The sequence below is a fragment of the Hordeum vulgare genome, chromosome 1H (assembly GCF_904849725.1).
Source record: "Hordeum vulgare subsp. vulgare chromosome 1H, MorexV3_pseudomolecules_assembly, whole genome shotgun sequence".
NCBI lineage: Eukaryota > Viridiplantae > Streptophyta > Magnoliopsida > Poales > Poaceae > Hordeum > Hordeum vulgare.
The window spans coordinates 3,302,796-3,323,136 of record NC_058518.1 but is presented as its reverse complement, the minus strand read 5'-3'; the positions used below and the strand labels follow the sequence as shown (position 1 = coordinate 3,323,136).

Here is a 20,341-nt window from a genome sequence, read left to right as displayed (position 1 = left end):
ATGCCCTTGGGAGAAATATAAAAAAAAGGACCAAAGTAGTTGTCATTCACAAATGAAAATTGGAATATCAATAATTCCAGCACAGAAATGTCACTTGAGGGCTTGTAGACCAAATTGTTGATAAAACCATATTTTGGATGCACGCTGTAGTGAACGTGCTGGAGTGTCTCCTCTTGCATGCCAGAGGACTAACCTCTAGAACTTTTGATGAGCGGCTATTATCTACCAACTGGAATAAACAGTACTGAAGAGTGTAGTGGAGAGTATAAGTCGGCACGTGAAATGCGATAGAGTAAATTGGTCAATTTATCATGTACCCTGAAATTAAGAAGCATAAAAGAAAAATGTAGAGAAGATACATTTATACATCTTACCTATTGGGTACCAAATGTATAATTGTCGTGATTAAAGATGGAAAGTATCTGATATTAATTTTCTCCAAATGGTGAGGAATATTTTATTTTCATATTCACAGAGTCAGTCACAATATTATATTCCTCTTGGTTCACAGTTTATGTTCACATGTTTTATTTTGGCTTTTGACTCTCTTCAAGATCATTTATAGCATGGAAGCATCAAAACATATCTTAGTTATATGCAGTGCTCATGGTACTGTTGGAAATATGCCCTAGAGGCAATAATAAATTGGTTATTATTATATTTCCTTGTTCATAATAATCGTTTATTATCCATGCTATAATTGCATTGATTGGAAACACAAATACATGTGTGGATACATAGACAAAACACTGTCCCTAGTGAGCCTCTAGTTGACTAGCTCGTTGATCAAAGATGGTCAAGGTTTCCTGGCCATAGGCAAGTGTTGTCACTTGATAACGGGATCACATCATTGGGAGAACGATGTAATGGACAAGACCCAAATTATAAACGTAGTATATGATCGTGTCAGTTTATTGCTACTGTTTTCTGCATGTCAATGTATCTGTTCCTATGACCATGATATCATGCAACTCCCGGACACCGGAGGAATACCTTGTGGGTTATCAAACGTCGCAACGTAACTAGGTGACTATGAAGGTGCTCTACAGGTATTTCCAAAGGTGTTTGTTGGGTTGGCACGGATCAAGACTGGGATTTGTCACTCCGTGTGACGGAGAGGTATCTCGGGGCCCACGCGGTAATACAACATCACAACAAGCCTTGCAAGCAATGTGACTAAGGAGTTAGTTACGAGATCTTGTATTACGGAACGAGTAAATGGACTTGCCAACAATGAGATTGAACTAGGTATAGAGATACCGACGATCGAATCTCGGGCAAGTAACATACCGAAGGACAAAGGGAATAGTATACGGGATTATATGAATCCTTGACATAGAGGTTCAACCGATAGAGATCTTCGTAGAATATGTAGGAGCCAAAATGGACATCTAGGTCCCGCTGTTGGTTATTGACCAAGAGAGTGTGTCAGGTCATGTCTACATAGTTGTCGAACCCGCAGGGTCTGCGCACTTAAGGTTAGATGATATTACGGTATAGTTGAGTTATATGTGTTGGTGACCGAAGTTTTGTTCTGAGCCCCGGATGAGATACCGGACGTCACGGGGAGTTCCATAATGGTCCGTAAATGAAGATTGATATATAGGAAGTTGGTGTTTGGATTCCGGAAGGTTTTCGGGCATTGCCGGCAGTGTACCGAGATTGACGAATGGGTTCCGGGGGCCCACTGGGTAGGACCACCACCCCCCAAGGGGTCCACGTGGGTCTATTGCATGCGCAATAAGGTATAATAGACTAAAAAAGTCATCCAAAGAAATCCCATGAGGAAAAAGTGGAAAATCCAAAAGAGGTGGAAAAATAAGGAAGGAGTCCTAGTCCAAGTGGGATTGGAGAAGGACTCCTCCTTTCCCCACTTCGGCCGACCCAAGGAGGTCTTCCTTGGCGCGCCAAGGCTGCTTCTCCCCTCCTCCAATACATACTAGAGGTTTAGGGCTTTTGAGACACAACTTTGCCACGTGTTGCCCTCTCCTCTAGATCATAATTCTTTCTCTAGATCGGTTTTCTGCGGAGCTCGGGCGGAGCCCTGCAGGAATAGATCATCACCATCACCGGCGTGTCGTCACGCTGCCGGAGAACTCATCTACTTCCCCATACCTCTTGCTGGATCAAGAAGGCGGAGTTCATCATCGAGCTGTACGGATGCTGAACGCGGAGGTGCCGTCCGTTCGGCGCTAGATCGGAACGGATCATGGGACGACGGTGATTTGAATCACGAAGCTGTACCACTACATCAACTGCATTTCTTAACGCTTCCCGCTTAGCGATCTACAAGGTTATGTGGATCCGATCTCCCTCTCGTAGATGAACATCACCATGATAGGTCTTCGTGTGCATAGGAATTTTTTTGTTTCCATGCAACGTTTCCCAACAGTGGCATCATGAGCTAGGTTCATGCGTAGATGTAATCTCGAGTAGAACACAAATGTTTTGTGGGCGTTGATGTTCGATTTGCTGCCCTCCTTAGTATTTTCTCGATTCGGCGGTATTGTTGGATTGAGGCGGCCCGCACCAACCTTACTCGTACGCTTACGAGAGACCGGTTTCATCGACTAACATGCAACTTGTTGCATAAAGATGACTGGCGCGTGTCTGTTTCTTCAACTTTAGTTGAATTGGATTGGACTGAGGCGGTCCTTGGAGAGAGGTTAAATAGCAATTTGCACATCACCGTTGTGGTTTTGTGTAATTAAAATGCGATCATACTAGATACCCATAGCAGCCACGTAAATCATGCAACAACAAATTAGAGGACGTCTAACTTCTTTTTGCAGGGTATGCATGTGATGTGACATGGCCAAAGACATGATGTGATATATTGAATGTATGAGATGATCATGTTGTAATAGTTAAATATCGACTTGCACTTCGATGATACGGCAACCGGTAGGAGCCATAGGGTTGTCTTTAAACTAACGTTTGTGTTTGCATATGCGTTTACTATATTGCTAGGTTGTAGATTTAGTAGTAATAGCATAGATAGCACGACAACCTCGATGGCGGCACGATGATGAAGATCATGGTGTGGCGCTGGTGAAGATAAATATCATGCCGTGCTTTGGTGATGGAGATCAACAAGCACAAGATCATGGCCATATCATGTCACTTATGAATTGCATGTGATGTTAACTGTTTTATGCACCTTATCTTGCTTAGAACGACGGTAGCATTATAAGGTGATACCTCTCTAAAATTTCAAGATAAAATTGTGTTCTCCCCGACTGTGCACCGTTGCGACACTTCGTCGTCTCGAGACACCACGTGATGATCGGGTGTGATAGACTCAAGGTTCACATACAACAGGTGCAAAACAGTTGCACATGCAGAACACTCAGGTTAAACTTGACGAGCCTAGCATGTGCAGACATGGCCTCGGAACACAAGAGACCGAAAGGTCGAGCATGAATCGTATAGTTGATATGATTAGCATAGAGATGTTTACCACTGAAACTACATTCAACTCATGTGATGATCGGATTTAAGTTAGTGAATTTAGATCATGCGCAACTCGAATGACTAGAGGAATATCTATTTGAGTGGGAGTTCTTAAGTAATATGATTAATTGAACTAATTATCACAAACATAGTGAAAAGGTCTTTGCGAATTATGTTGTAGCTTGCGCTGTAGCTCTACTGTTTTTTATATGTTCCTACAGAAAATTTAGTTTAAAGATTATAGTAACAATTTTGCGGACTGAGTCCGTGAACTGAGGATTGTCCTCATTGCTGCGCAGAAGGTCTATGTCCTTAATGCACCGATCGGTGTGCTATGCTACTGCAACAAAATATCTTCCAACGGTGCCAGAAACAAGCGTGCTGACAAGAGACTATTCTTATCTTGATACTCCTCAGCAACGGCACCAGGAATCCTTCTGCTACGGCTACGCCTTTAGGGACTTCCTTGGCAAATATGCAAAGGATTCCCCTGTGGCCTTGGAGCCTTGCGTTGGTGTTCCCTCGAAGCGGAAAGGGTGATGTAGCACAGCGGCGGTAAGTATTTCCCTCAGTTTTGAGAACCAAGGTATCGATCCAGTGAAGGAATATCACAAGTACCTGCACAAACACAAAGAGCTTGCACCCAACGCTGTGAGGGGCTTGTCAATCTCTTATAGATTGTTTGCCAAGTGAGGACTAATAGCGAAAGTGGAAACGATAGGTGTAAATAGACCCGGGGGCAGTAGTGTTCACTAGTGGATTCTCTCATCAAATCAAGTAGACAGTGGGTGAACGAATTACTGTCGAGCAACTGATAGAACCGCGCAAAGTCGTGACGTTATCTATGGCAATGATTATATCTATAGGCATCACGTCCAAAACAAGTAGACCGATACTTTCTGCATCTACTACTATTACTCCACACGTCGACCGCTACCCAGCATGCATCTAGTGTATTAAGTTCATGAGAACAGAGTAACGCCATATGCAAGATGACATGATGTAGATGGACAATCTCATATCTACGATAAAAGCCCATCTTGTTACCCTTGATGGCAAAAACACGATGCGTGACTTGCTGCTCCTTCTGTCACTGGGAAAGGTCACCACACAGTATGAACCCAAAACCAAGCACTTCTCCCATTGCAAGAATCATAGATCTAGTTGGCCAAACAAAATCCAAGACTCAGATAGACTTACAAGGATATCAAATCATGCATCGGAACTCGACAAACACACCGCCAAAGAGGATTACATCGGATAGATCTCCATGAAGATCATGGAGAACTTTGTATTGAAGATCCAAGAGAGAGAAGAAGCCATCTAGATACTAACTACGGACCCGTAGGTCTGAAGTGAACTACTCACGAGTCATTGGAGGGGCGATGATGTTGATGAAGAAGCCCTCCAACTCCAAAGTCCCCTCCGGCAGGGCACCAGGAAGGGTCTCCAGATGAGATCTCGCGCAAACGGAAGCTTGCGGCGTCGGAAAAGTGTTTTCGTGGATGCCCAGATTTTTTCTTGATTTTTTGGGAATTTATAGGCCAAAGACCTAGGGCAGGGGAGCGCTAGGGGGGGCACAAGCTTGGTTGCCGCGGACTCCCCCCTGGCCGCGGCAATAGGGCTTGTGGGCCCCCTGTGGGCCCACTTGCTTGGCCCTCAAGCCTCACGAACTTCTTTCGTTCTGGAAAAATTCATTTCGGGGATTTTATTCATTCGGACTCTGTTCCAAAATCAGATCTGAAAAGAGTCAAAAACACAAGAAAAAATAGGAAGTGGCACTTGGCACTGAGTTAATAAGTTAGTCCCAAAAAAGATATAAAAGGTAAACAAAACATCCAAAGTTGACAAGATAACAGCGTGAAACCATCAAAAATTATAGATCCGTTTGAGACGTATGAAGCATCCCCAAGCTTAACTCCTGCTCGTCCTCGAGTAGGGAAGTGATAAAGAATGAATTTTTGATGCTTTCATGCTACCTAGCATAGATGTCCTTTGTAACTCCTCTTATGTGACGTGAATGTTCAAATCCATTAGATTCAAAACAATAGTTTGCTATTGACATGGAGACAATAATAATTCAAGCAAACTAGCAGGGTAATCATGAACTTTCAAAATAACAAGGCCAAAAGAAAGTTATCCCTATAAAATCATATAGTCTTGCTATGCTCTATCATCATTGCACAACGGATTTAAATCATGCACAACCCCGGTATTGGCCAAGTAATTGTTTTCACACCTTTACTTTCTCAAACCTTTTTAACTCTCACGCAATACATGAGCGTGAGCCATGGTTTTAGCACTATAAGTGGCATGGAGTGTGGTGGAGGTTGCAAGACAAACAAGGAGAAGATGGTCACATTAACTAGGCATATCAATGAGCCGTGGAGATGCTCATCAATACATATCAATGTGAATGAGTAGGGATTGCCATACAAATGATGCACCAGAGCTAAGAGTATGTGAAAGCTGTTAAAGAAAACTAGTGGGTGTGCATCCAACTTGCTTGCTCACGAAGACCTAAGGAAAAAAAGCCTATCGCTGGAATATACAAGCCAAGTTATATAATGAAAATTTCCCACTAGCTATATGGTGGTGACAAAACGAGAGACTCTCAATCATGAAGATCATGGTGCTTAATATGCACAAGTGTGGATAGGTGGTAGCATTGTCCCTTCTCTCTTTTTCTCTCTCTTTTTTTGGATGGGCTCTTTGGCCTCTTTTTTTTTCTTTTTTTAATTATTTTGGTGGGCATCTTTGGCCTCTTTTATTTCCTCACATGGGACAATGCTCCATCAATGATGATCATCAAACTTACAACTCAAGAACTTAGAGCAACGATGACTCTATATGGAATGCCTTCGGTAGTGTACCGTGACAATGATCTAGCATGGCATGGACATTAATGGAAACATCATGCTAGCTATCTTACGATCATGCAATGGCAATGTAGAAGTGGTCGCACATGTCATGGTGGTAGTTGCATGGCAATATATCTCGGAATGACTTTGAAAAAGCCATAGTAGGTAGGTATGGTGGCTGTTTTGAGGGAGGCTAATGGTGAGTTTTGTGCACCGGCGAAAGTTGCACGGCACTAAACAATATAGTGATGGGGGAAGGTGAAAGTGCATCTAAACCATGGTCTCAACATTAGTCATGAAGAACTCATATACTTGTTGCAAAAGTTTTAGTAGTAATCGAAACAAAGCATTCAACACATACTCCTACGAGAATGGTTGGTAGGTATAAACCATCGCGCGGTCCCGACCGCCACACAAAGGATGACAATCAATACACTAATCCTTCTCAGACTTCATCACATAGCGGTTCACCATACGTGCATGCTACGGGAATCACTAACTTCAACACAAGTATTTCTAGATCCACAATACCTTACTAATATAACTTCAATATTACCATAACCACAACTCAAAACTAGTTGAGATGAATCAAACTTCTCCAACTATTCAATGCACATGAAGGTGGAAGTTTTCGTATCCCTTTGGATAACTACCCCTTTTGAGACTACTTTCATAGAATAGATCAACTAACAAGCCAAGCAACGCCGTGCTCTAAAAGATATAAGTGAAGCACAAAGCGCAAAAGCAACTAGCTCAAAAGATATAAGTGAAGCACATATGAGCTGACTTGTCTAACCAAAGGATATAAGTGAAGCTCGGCAAAATCACGGTGAGTGCATGTCTCTCTCTCTAGGTGTGCAGCAAGGATGATTGTGACACAACAAAAATAAAAGACTCCTACGATACAAGACGCTCCAAGGAAAACACATAACATGTGGTGAATAAAAATATAGCCCGAAGTAACGTTACCGATGGATTGAAGACGAAAGAGGGGATGCCTTCCCGGGGCATCCCCAAGCTTAGGCTTTTAAGACATCCTTGAATAATCTTGGGGTGCCTTGGGCATCCCCAAGCTTGAGATCTTGCCACTCTTTACCTTTTTGTCCATAAGAACTTCACCCAAAACTTGAAAAGTTCACAACACGAAACTTAAACAGAAACTCGTGATAACATTAGTATAAGAAAGGAAACCACCACTTCCTTAGGTACTGTAGCAAACTTAAATTCTACTTATGTTGTTGTTGGGCTACTGTATTTTCAATCTTCCATGGCTAATACCCCCCGATACTATCAATAGTTTCATCAAAACAAGCAACCAACACAACAAAAACAGAATCTGTTAACAACAGACCAGTCTATAGAAATCTGTATACTTCATATACTTATAGTACTTCAAAAATTCTGAAACATTACGACAGTCTGTAGAATTTGCGTAGAAATCAGCAAAAAAAATAATAAACTCAAAAGCTCTTACAGAAAAAAATGAAAATTCTTTTCGTGAGCAGAAAGTTTCTGTCTTTTCCAGCATGACCTAACGATCATCCACAAGACTAATCATAACGGTTTTTGCTTGGCACAAACGCAAAAGGAGACACAAAAAACACAATCATAACAAAATTAGCTAGGAAAACACAAAACAAAAAGAAAAAGGATAGATTCGTTGGGTTGCCTCCCAACAAGCGCTATTGTTTAATGCCCTTAGCTAGGCATTGATAATTCAATGATGCTCACACAAAAGACAAGAATTGAAGCACAACGAGAGCATCATAGAGCATGTGAAAATCACATCTAAGTCTAACATACTTCCTATGCATAGGCATTTTATAGAAAAAAAGATTGTCAAGACAACCAATAGTTACCATATGTAAGGAAGAAGAAAGAGACAATAGCAATCTCAACATAACGAGAGGTGATTTAGTGATATGAAAGTTTCTACCACCATATTTTCCTCTATCATAATAATTACATGTGGCATCATATTCGAATTCAACAATGTAACTATCACATAGGATATCCTTTTCATGATCCACATGCATGCAAAGAAGAAAGAGACAATAGCAAGGAAAGCCCATGAGGAAAAAGTTGAAAATCCAAAAGAGGTGGGAAAATAAAGAAGGAGTCCTAATCCAAGTGGGATTGGAGAAGGACTCCTCCCTTCCCCACTTCGGCTGACCCAAGGAGGTCTTCCTTGGCGCGCCAAGGCTGCCCCTCCCCTCCTCCTATATATACTAGAGGTTTAGGGCTTTTGAGACACAACTTTGCCACGTGCTGTCCTCTCCTCTAGATCATAGTTCTTCCTCTAGATCGGTTTTCTGTGGAGCTCGGGCGGAGCCCTGCAGGAATAGATCATCACCATCACCGGCGCGCCATCACACTGCCGGAGAACTCATCTACTGCCCCGTCCTCTTGCTGGATCAAGAAGGCGGAGATCGTCATCGAGTTGTACGTGTGCTGAACGCGGAGGTGCCGTCCGTTTGACGCAAGATCAGAATGGATCGTGGGACGATAGTGATTTGAATCACGAAGCTGTACCACTACATCAACCGCGTTTCTTAACGCTTCCCGCTTAGCGATCTACAAGGGTATGTGGATCCGATCTCCCTCTGTATAGGGTATAGGGCATCGGGAGATGAGATCATAACGGCAGCAACGTTCACATCGGGAGATCAGATTTTAACCGGTTACTTGAAATTGAGGAGGACGTGTTTTAATGTAATGGCAATGACATTGGTGGATAATTTATTGAACTTTTAAGTTAATCTAACGGCTGTGGGTTTTTTATGTACAAAATTGAAGGTGAGACGTTTCTGTTTAACGTGGGATTTTCTAGATTATTCATCTATTTTTTGATACATATTTTCCTTTTAGTATATAATAGAATACTTCATTGAATATGAAAAGTTTGATTAATGGCAGAAGAACATCTAGTTTACCCTAGCATTAGTGGTAATAATAGTAATAAACAAAACTTAATCCATTGTAAAAATAACAATCAAACAATGATAGTATACTGAATAAATGAAAGTCGCAGGAAGCATCATTTTACATCCCCTTTGTGTTGAATTACAAATTTAATTTAAAAATGGAGTTGGCCATCATGAGTTTTCTGCCTCACGAGATCATGCACTCCTTATTAGGAGGAATGTAAAGGGGGCATACACAAAGTTCGAAAGTTTTTACGCCTGCTCTTTTTGTCCTTTTTGCTTTCTTTGGGTTCTTGGACTCCATCTTCTGTCATTTTCCTCTTAACATATGCATAACATCAGATAGGGCTTTAGCAACTGTTTTTTGAGGAGTAGCAGCCGGTGTGGTTTCTCCTGCTGCTTTGTCAAGGTTGATTGGTCCCTGGAATAAACCACCATATGAAATCCTGCTCGCTCGCAGGCAACTATGAGAGAAAGATTTTTTCGGTGGGGTGGGGGAGTTTACCTGCTTTTTATTAGGATGCCATTCCAGTGATAGCCCACCGACCATGCTCCTGGTTATCTTCAGATCGTATGTCGTAGTGCCCTGCACATGAAACAGAATCTCGTAAGTTTTTTAAAAAAGGGATCAAGTCTGTCAAACAACCACACTGCACATATGTGAGGCAGGCAGGAACGATTCTCTACAGCCAACGGATTGATCCCATTAAAGAAACTGAAGTGGATACAGTGATACATGCTCTGGATCAGTGGGCAGAAACTGAAGTGTTTGCTTCCTTATTGGTAAAGGATACAGTGAAGTGATATAGTGATACGAGTGCATAAAACAGATCATGTTCAAGCAAGGTCATAGAGTCTCGTTAGCGGGTTTATTAAAATGAGGGGGTTCCAGAATATTCAAAACATCACACTGGATTTCCTACATTGGTCCGAAATATCTCTATTTGTCTTGCTACTACATTATCCGTGCTTACGATGAAATAATGCTAGTATTAGTATGCAATGCTGGTCACGTACGGCGACATAGAAAGACATATATACAATAATAAAGGAAGCTCACCTTAGCAATTTTAGCAATGCATGTCATGGATATCTGAAGTCCATCCAGGCGAACGTTCTTGTCTCCAGAATCATTGCCGACCTCCATGATGAGTCTGTCCAAGGCTTTCTGCTCCTGATCGATAGCGTAAATGCAGTCTGCTCATACATTGATAATAAAAGAAAATTATAAATAAAAGCCGTAAGCATATTCATATACACATGAAAAACCTTGGCGCGTTGTGAGGGCCAGCAGAATGTAACCTCGATGGAGAAGTAGATCACCGGACTAGTTAACTACTCATCCCCTCCCCAATTACTTGCCACGGAAATGGATAAAATAGATGTATCTAGAATTAAAATAAATCTTGCTACATTCGTTCCTCCAATAATTAACCTGAATGGAGGGAGTATTGCCTAATTCGGAACAGAGGTTGGTATTTCCTAGACTTTTAGACTCTCTTGGTCACGTTATTTAATTTTGGACATGCTGAACAGTACGGGGAGCACTTAGAACATCTACAGCCAGATTTGTCAAATTTGAGATCTTATACGCCCGAACGCGTCTCATATCTAAAATCCTGTATTCATACAAGATCATGCAACGTAGTAGGTAGATCACCAGACGAGAAAAATCAACAGGAAACGTACTCTAAACCAATAGCAAACGGGCATAAATTTACATATAAACATCAAAAAAAGATTGGTCATAGCTCATACAGTTTATATTCTCCGTCAAATGCTAACTAATACTAGGATGTACTCCCTCCGTTCCTAAATATAAGATCTTTTAGATATTTCACTACAAGACTACATACGAAGCAAAATGAATGAATCCACACTCTAAAATATGTCTATGTACATTTTTATGTATTTCATAGTGCAATCTCTAAAAGGTCTTATATTTAGGAACGGAGGGAGTAGATACTACTAGCAAGATATGAAAGGGCGGAGCATCAACACTTTCTAGCCGACCCTTTGCTTTTCCGGTTGCTGCCGCTGTTGTAGGCGTCTCTGGAAGGACGTGGGTCCATGTCGGAGCCGACAGAGTCGGACCTATCATGGTTGGAGAAATCGCAGATGATGATGGAGCCCTGCAAGTGACAAGCGATGCCCTCCGGCTCAAAATACTCAATGTCGAGCTAGAGCTGCTTGACATTGATCCTCCGCAGCCGTCGGGCGTCCGTCTCCGCCGTGGTAAGTGACCGACGATACACCCACTGAAGGAGACGCTCCTCATCATTGGCAGCGGCATCATATGGTGGCGGCAGCCGGACTACACACCAACATCAGATGCGAGGCCCATCTCCCTTGCTGTCTGCCTCCCGTGGTGGGTGACGTGTGCCTCCATCTCCCTAGAACCCACCGCTGCGTACACGGAACATCGGCGGGGAGATGAAGCAGGTCGTTGAGTGGGTGGTGTCGATTGGTCCGCCCTCGCAGATTCACACGCAAGCCGTGAAGGAGCAGCTTCAGAGTCAGTGTTGTGGCGATCGGTGATGGGTGACATTGCACCTGAACCGGACATGTTGCATGTATCGACCCGCGAGTGATCCAGCGCGATATGGAGTGCCAACTCGTCCTTGTTTCCGAAGCTAACATCGGAATTACTGCCGGTGCTGGACATGGTCATCTTCGCTCGGGTTGTGACGGATTGGGGAAACACGAGTGTGGGGGAGCGGAGTGAAGTGAGCCTAGGATTTGCTTAGGGGGGATTTGTGGGATCAGAGTGTGCCAGCGGTGGACCGGGCGGACGGCCCCGAGCGCGCCCAAACTGCCTCATATCCACCCTAGATTTGGGTTGGATATGAGGGATGCCGTTCAATCCTGGCATTTGTCTGCAGTTTGAGAACTCCGGTTAGGTAGATTTTTTTGTACGGATCATTGACCGGATGGCCCGTCTCCGGAGGTTTGAGACGGATTTGAGAAGTCTGACTGTAGATGCTGTTATATATCTAGGATGGTACGAAGGGAACTGTACCACAAGTTATCTATCAATCGGCTTCGACATGCCTACGCTGCCTTACGTTGGTGCAGGGACATGACAGATCCCAGGATTGGCATCTCCGCTTGGATACCATTAAAGCTGCAGGTTCCGTCATGTAGGAGACATCGACAGTGCATTTGATAGCACGTATTAGATCCAGCCAGGTGTGTTGATGCAGTTTTTGTTTGATTTGTAGTATGTGTTGCTTGGCCCCCATGAGTAGGAATGATCAAATCAATCGTTTTTCCACATCCGGGCCCGAGCGCTGGAACTTGTGATATGTGGGCATTGGTCGCAAATTGCTAGCAACAAGCCATGCTCGAGATGTGTTGTTTTCCCAAGCATGGACATAACTACTCTCTCCCTCTTCTCACCGGTCTCTCCCCCACTCTCCAATCTCACACCATCTGTGGCGAGCGTGAAATATGGGCATTGAGCAATGGCGACGTTAACCGGTTTTACCACCTCAGTAGCACGCACTTGGCAATGGCGGTAAGCCCTCTCTCCTTGTACTCAACTAATTTAGTTGCCTACGATTCCTTTCTTATACCATGCCCGAACTCGATTTGCACATTAGGTATTTAATCTGTCTCTCCGGCTAGATTTGATACTAGATTCAGGAAATCTGATGGATTTAAGTGGTTTCAACAGGATCGAGTACGATGGAGGAGGGGGTAAATCCAATGCCCGTGGAAGGGATTATGGATGAGGTTCATGGCGATGGAGAGGTGGTGAGATAAAGAGGAAATAGAGAGGCGACGGTAGTATACAAAGAGAGCCATATATTATATAGATGGTTTGAAGTGGCAGTGGAGTGCGTTCATGGATGGGGTTCGTGCATGGAGAGGTGGTGAGACAAAGAGATAGTGATACAGACTTATGGAATAGTAGACGTTAGAAGACTAAGAGACAAATATATATAACAGGAGATGGTAGAAGACAAAGATATACAAACGATTGGAAAAGGTAGTTGAATGATGTGGTGGGTGGGGTTTAATAAATTATGCATTCTTCATAGATCGTGCTCATATGTGTGCAAGGAGGAATATAGGGGGGGCGAGGGGGGCTAGACCCCCTAACAAATTGATTCTTCTACTATGATTATAGTTGTTGTAGTAACAAAGTTTCACTTTATATGAACTTTACCCCTTCCATGAACAAACTTGCCCCCACTATGCATGAATGTTGGCTCCGTCCCTGATGTGTGTTGCATTTATCCCTTCATTTACCTTCAGTCATGTTGTTCATAATGTAGATCAACCAGGGTAGTTCAGGGAACTCCAATGGCAAAGAGGTGGTTACATCCGACAAGAAGGGAAAGGCGGTGGTATAGCTCGGCAATGCCCAAACGCGGTAAAAAACTACGAGCTTCTCCATGAGGGCCGGGCCAACCCACTTCTACAATGCCATGCTTGCACCAAAGCTGGACTGTTTGTCGAAGGCACTGGAGCCCACCAATCACTTCACCGATGTCCTAAAGTAATTCAGGATGAAGACAAACACTAGTGCTGCCTCGAGGGTGATGGTCTGGTGGATCAACGATAGGCTCACCCTCAATCAGGGTTGGGCCTCCTTCACCGCTCGTCACCAAATCTGGATCACATATACCTAGTCTCCTTGAAGCTAGTGACACCCGACATGCTAAATGTGATCGTCTTCAAGGACGATAACGTCGAGGTGGTGTCCAAGTGTGAGAAGCATGATGAGGCCTTTCCCATGGATATGTAGGAAGTTCTCTCCGCATGGGTTGTTCCAATTAATCATTGAATTGTTTTTTTACGACTTTTCTTGAGTTAAGTTATGGTTTTTACTATCTCCTGGTTCTCAGTGTGCTGGTAACCTCATCACTCGGAGGTTACCACACAACATGTGTTTCATCTAACAAAATACATGCTAACAAATGCTACCGAATGAGTTGTCTTGCAAGAAGGTGGCTTCCATTGCTGACGTAGCTGCATGCCCTTTGCTCGTTAACCATCGTAGTTATAATCCTACTTTCAAGTCATTCATTCTCTGCGCCTTGGTTCATGAGTCCTCCACGGATGGTGATGTGCACCACATCACCGTCGAGCATGTCGAGCATTGACAGTCTGTCATGGGGCCGGTACGTCAGACCATGAAGCCACCTTACTGGTGGCACGGAACGCCGACATGCAGCCGACATTATTTAAACCAACAACAGTGGGCTTGCTGTCATTTTACATGTATATGATCACAATTATTTACGCTCCCAAGGTGCTTAAGATGTAGCATCTGGTAGAAACGAAGAATAAATCGCTACCCTTCTTTGTTTAGCATTTGAATCACCGTGCCACCTTCAATGCCAACTAAATTTTGATTTAGTACTAGCGTAGACAACTTAATTATTCCCAAATAGTAAGGTGTAAATTCACAATTTATATCATGTGGTGCTAGTTGAGTGCTCACTTTTCTCCACAAATATAGATATTTCTAGGTCCGTCTTAACAGCATCTCTAACAGTTCCCATATTTCGTAAAATAACCATTGTTTAGGTGAAGTTGGATTGAAAAAAGTTCTTGAATAGTTTTCTGAAACGTGCAATTATTTTTGCAGATCCTGTAATTTCTCCAAAACATTGCCTCAGTCTATGCGAAGATGGCGTTTCCCAAAAAAGTTTCATGTCACCTAACCGTCAACGGAGTACGCTCGTGCCGCCCGCCCGCTGCTAGAGTTTGCCGTCGTCGTCATGCCATCGCCAAAAACCACTTTTGGGGGAAGTTTTAGGGGAACTAAAAAACACTTCACCTGCTGTCAACTTCCACTATACGGATACCCCGTAAAACCATTTTTACGAAGATTTTCTTACAGGAACTGTACTCTTAGTCAAGCTATCGCAAATCAAAGTTGTAAATTCTTTAGATGATGGAAAAGTACATTTTTGACCCCTATACTATGTGGAGGCGCATAGTATGAATACATTACCAAAAGTCAGTAAGAAAAACAAAAATAAAATGCTTGAGACAGTTCTATCTAGTGTGACGCACACAACAGCAGTAGACCGTCCTCATAAAAATAACAACTGCGCAAAATAAGTAGCAAGAAGCTCCCAGTGGATTCAATAATGGCGGCTGCACTAGGTGAAACCAACAAGAAGGCAGAAGCTCATAGCAACAGGACAGCAAGAAACAGATCGATTTTTCGATCGCCTACTGAGCAAAGGAAGGAAACTAGATTAAATGAAGGAAGCTAATATCCAAGCATTGTTAGCATAGCAGCAAGCTTGTTCACCTTTGTTCCATTGTGAACTAAAACTCTAAAAGGTCGGTGGTTCAACTTGCTAATCAAGAAGCTCCCAGGAGAAAAATCCAAAGATAGGTACGAGTACGAACGGATATATATTGGTTCGAGCTACATACTATCCTCTAACTGGATCCATACCTTTCATTCCTCGAGCAGCTGATATTGAGGACGAAGCTGCTCCTAGAGTGGGCTCATCAGCCGGCTTTGCAACGTTAGCCAGTTCAACCTTATCCATACCCGCCCCTTGTAGAAAACAGAGTGAAAAAAATGTATGTATTATTGCATTTGGAAGGTATATAGCTCCAAAAAAATTTGAACGAAATACTACAATTACCCAATAAATGACAAGTTAATGTGCTAGTAATCTAGGACACACACGAAGGAGCTTGGGGCTTACCACTGCGTCCAGTCACGTCCACCCTGCAACAATGGTAAGAGGCCACGAATTTGTGAGATTAGCTGCTTCAGACGATGGATCCATGGAGAAACAGGCTTAGTATGATCTATATAGCACGCAGAAGCGAATCGAAGTTCTAAATAATTCGTAAGTTCCATTGACTTGATCTAAGTAATAGAATAGTACAACCAGTTATGTGCATGCATGCTAGGTGTACCAGCGGCTGATATGTGGGTCCGACATGGAAAATCTACACGTTCAGTTAGGAAAATCTATTTTCAAACTCGCAGTTTTGTTGGAGGAGTTGAAAAGAAATCTCTTAGCAGCAGGATTATGAGGGTGGTAACGGTTGGCAGCAGAATTCTCTTACTTCTCTACCAAAACGAATTGATTGGATGTTTGACGGATTAATACCTTGGATAGGGCAGGCCTGGAATTAAGCAATTCTGTATAATTGGATGTTTTGGAAATGTTTTGGAAATTCTGTATAATTGGATGTTTTGGAAATGTTTACCTCTAGTGGGAAATAAAAGAGAATCAAATTTGTACCAATTTCGTTTATACTTTCGCTTGATAAGTTAGTTGGAATTGTACCAATTTGTGCAGGCCTGGAATTAAGCAGGCAGCAGAAGCAGTGCTAGTATAATATTATTTGGAAGATCCAAGTATACAGATTCTTCCTAGGTTTCATCTTTTTTAAAACTTTTTTATATTTCCCGTGGATGATGTTGACGGCATCTTATTATTCTGGCTAGCTTGGTATCTATCTATTGTTCTTGACCCAATGACCAAACAAACTGGAAGTGCAGTCTACTTACCATAGCCTGACACGGGCAATGTTAAAATGGAAACTTCAACTGCTGCCACCCAATAAGCTGAGCTGCATGTTGTAGTTGCAGCGCCCTACAATTAATGCACCGCATGTGTTGATTGGACCCGCCACCGGAGGTGCCAATCGGATACAGTGTACAGCATATGTAATCCTACGTTGTACTTCCCGTATAGTTTGACTTGCAGTACTGTATACATAAAATATATCAATCATAACTGTTAATTTGAAAAGGAAGTGCACATTGACCATCCGTATAAAATTGTGGTGCTAACAAAGAAGACTCTCGTGCTTCCCTACTACTTCCCTCGTTCCTAAATATAAGTCTTTTTGAGATTTCAGTAGGTAACTACATACGGATGTATACAGACATACATTAAATTATAGATTCATTCATTTTGCTCCGTATGTAGTTCCCTAATAAAATCTGTAAAAAGACTTATATATAAGAACGGAGGGAGTATATGCAAGGTCGCTTGAAATTTTGCTTCTCTTCTCTGTTCCACTAACCTTAAATGAAACCCGACCGTCTATTCCGTCTCATCTTATGGATAAGATCAATTGACACTCAAACAATTTAATTCAGTTTGCTATCGTCAAATATCATGGTGTACCCTAGATGTGCCACTAACATGACTCCCACGCGTGGCTGCACCGCCGCCGGCCGCCCGGCATCTAGTGGTGGCATGATCCTTGAGCCGTCCAAGCCACCTCTGCTTATAAAGGCCTCCCTTTAGTCCCGGCTGAGGTCACCAACGGAACTAAAGGCCTCTGCTTCCCGCCCGTTGGGTTGCTGAAAATGACCTTTAGTCCCAGTTGCAGCCATCAACTGGGACTAAAGGTCATTTTCAGCAGCGCAGAGGACGGGAACCGTCGGTTAGGTTCCTGGCGACGTCATCATAGTACCTGGACGGGACTGAGGCATCGATGTCCTGTGGGTGCAATATTACATGAACACAGGCTCCGCTAGTTCACGCCCTGAGACGGGAGCGCATGGCATAAGTGGATGGTGGCATTGCCGGAGTGTATACTTCGGCCTGGCGGAGTCACTGAATGTTGCGGACAGCAGGTTCATCGACGCGTACACGCACCTGTCGCAGGTGCTACCGCGGCTGGAAGGTGCAGCCAATTAACTGAGGATCATCATGTGTAGCTGCTCTTACCAGGCTATAATTCACAACTACTATGTCTCTAGTGTGAAACTGCACATAAACTTGCAAAATCGGCACAAAACATAGGTACCTTCTTCTTTACAGTTTCACACCGCCGACCTGCTGCTACCAGCATTTTAAAATAATGATTTTGTCTTACTGTTGTTTATTTTAGTTTATAGGCACGCCACATTTTCCTTTGATAAAATTACAGGAAACGGTGCATAATCTGTAAGTGATTACTCTTTTGGTGTTCTGTCCATTCTGATTCTAACTTGATCCATACATTGTCGTTGATAGTGCATACAACATACACAACATCACTCAAGAATTTGCAGGTTGGTGATTTCCTTGCCATTTCGCTTCTATGCATTTTGATCTCCCTATTGTTATTATACAGATACATAGCAGGAGTCATCTGTGGCATTTTCCTAACCACTAGCACATGCAGGCAATTCGATCAAGGTTCTGGGTTCTAGCATTGGCCGTCATATGATCGAAGAGCTATTGTGCAAACACCAACAGGTTTTGCCAGTTCTTGAAAATTTTATGTTCCAACTTTCTCAAGCATTGAACCAGGTTTTGCCAGTTCTTGCATCTGTCTATGTATCTGATTTTGGCGTCGTTACTTAGTTGAGAAGACCTCCAGCTTTCACAGAAGTTGTTGAGGAAAATTCTGCACTCTGTAGTTTGGAGGCCTGTTTGAAGGAACATGCTATGAGTTTTCTGGTAGTGTTTTGCTGTGTTGTTATATATTTGATTTGAATGGTGATGTCTTTCATGAGCTGTTTTAGCAATGGAAATGTGTTCTTTTCAGAGTCTGCGAGCACGCTACATATATTTCTTGCAAAACGATGATGATTCCTTGCAGGTGCGAGAGGGTCCTCAAGAGGCTATTTATCGTCAGAGGCCATGGCGAACAATGTGAACGACATCCGTGGATGGATCTCACGGACTTGACGAGAGATTCTGAAGCAAGAGAACACCATTTCGAGCAGAGGAGTCGATGTAGATACATGGTCTGTCTGTCTTTTCAGGTAGTCATTCAGTTTGGCAGGCCTGGGAGGAATTAATACAGCATCAACTTGTTCACAAACTTTTCAGGTAGTCGTCATGAACTTTGATTTCTATCTTGTTCAGATTGAGACATATGTAACCACATAAGGTTGTGTGATACTTTATTTGTCACCGCTACATCGATTAAACAACGGTGATCCAACTATATATTTCTCGAGATCTTTTCTTATCATTAGACACCAACTCTGGTGCCAACGCCGAATGGCATGATGCCGAACAACGGCACATTAACATTGCACATCATTGGTAGGGTACGCAACGGAATGGAAGTCGTCGCCTCAAGCTGAGCTATCTGGTGTGGCTGCAAGAAAACACTCTGTGGCAACTGTTGTGGTTGAGGTTGTTGGAAACAACATTGTCCCACCTGCTGCTGCTCCTGCAACTGTTGTTGGGGTTGGGAGACACCTTGGACCGGCTGTTGGGTTTGTTCTTGCAAGACGATAGAGTAGACGATTGCACGGATTGCCTCATGGCGGAATTGTTCGGTGATTTGCGGCAGTTGTTGGCAACATTGTTGTTGCAACACATGGCAACTGCTCTGCTGCAACATTTGCGACCTAAGAATACGTTGTGGCATTGGCACAGGGTTGCACTGATGTTGGAGGAATACCTTGCATGGGTTTAGCTGCTGCAAAATAGATGGATGAACATATGGTATTTCTCCTTGCAGAAGCGTTTGGTGCAGTTGTCCTTGTGGGAGTGGTGTTTTTTGTTGTGTACATGGTTGTTGATGCACACTACAAGAAATATGTCAACTAACGACCTTTTGTTAGTGACGCTGGAAGGAATGGTCATAAATCTATGACCATTTGACATCATTTGGCGTAAGCTGTCTGGAGGGGTCCTAGCCCCAAAAATCAACGACCATGTTCATCAGAAAGGTCATCAGTTGATTACTGGAAAAGGTCATAAAGCGGACAGCACCTAGCACTGCCTTATTTCTAGGTGATAATGACCAATATGAATGGTCGTTACTAAATAGTTCGAATGCACTAGGCTGGTTACGCAGCCACCTGAGCAGCCTCGCTTACTTGTAACTGAGGTAGGACCCACTTGACAGGCAGGTGAGGGGCCGGCGACCGAGCGGGGACATGCGCGAAAAAACATGCGTGAGCGGGGACTCGAACCCACGACCGAGCGCTTCCACTAAGTGTTTGCTACCGCTGGGCTAGAGAGGGACTGTTGCTTAGGTATCGGTATTTGGGGGTATATTATATTAAATCGCGGGTCTCTCACGAGGAAAATTTCCGACAGGGGCCAACACTTAGCCAATTTCCCATGACCAAATCCGGATCTCGAGGGTGGCGGAGACCTACGGGGACGGGGCGGCGGCGATCGACGGGGGCGGTGACCAGCGGTGGTG

At 43.3% G+C, this 20,341-nt stretch overlaps 1 protein-coding gene and 1 long non-coding RNA gene across 2 annotated transcripts; both read right to left on the bottom strand.

Annotated features, from left to right (window-relative positions):
- Positions 1–10,307: 10,307 nt before the first annotated feature.
- Positions 10,308–15,994, bottom strand: LOC123403511. Its single transcript, XR_006611485.1, has 3 exons — positions 15,922–15,994; positions 15,663–15,767; positions 10,308–10,435 (listed from the first exon to the last, which is right to left on the bottom strand). It is a non-coding gene; the product is annotated as an uncharacterized LOC123403511 (long non-coding RNA).
- A 2,697-nt stretch (positions 15,995–18,691) lies between these two features.
- LOC123394908 (B1-hordein-like) lies at positions 18,692–20,071 on the bottom strand. The gene is made up of 2 exons (XM_045089791.1): positions 20,010–20,071; positions 18,692–19,715 (listed from the first exon to the last, which is right to left on the bottom strand). Exons 1-2 carry the CDS (start codon positions 20,069–20,071, stop codon positions 19,151–19,153), a joined length of 627 nt encoding a protein of 208 aa, XP_044945726.1. The 3' UTR covers positions 18,692–19,150.
- Between the last annotated feature and the right edge of the window lie 270 nt (positions 20,072–20,341).

Bases quoted from the DNA above. Each gene is read 5' to 3' on its own strand.
- LOC123394908 (XM_045089791.1), bottom strand. From the start codon at position 20,071: ATGTCCCCGCTCGGTCGCCGGCCCCTCACCTGCCTGTCAAGTGGGTCC. The intron at 19,716-20,009 runs GTAAGCGAGGCT...TATTTCTTGTAG, and splicing joins GGGTCCTACCTCAGTTACAA to TGTGCATCAACAACCATGTA.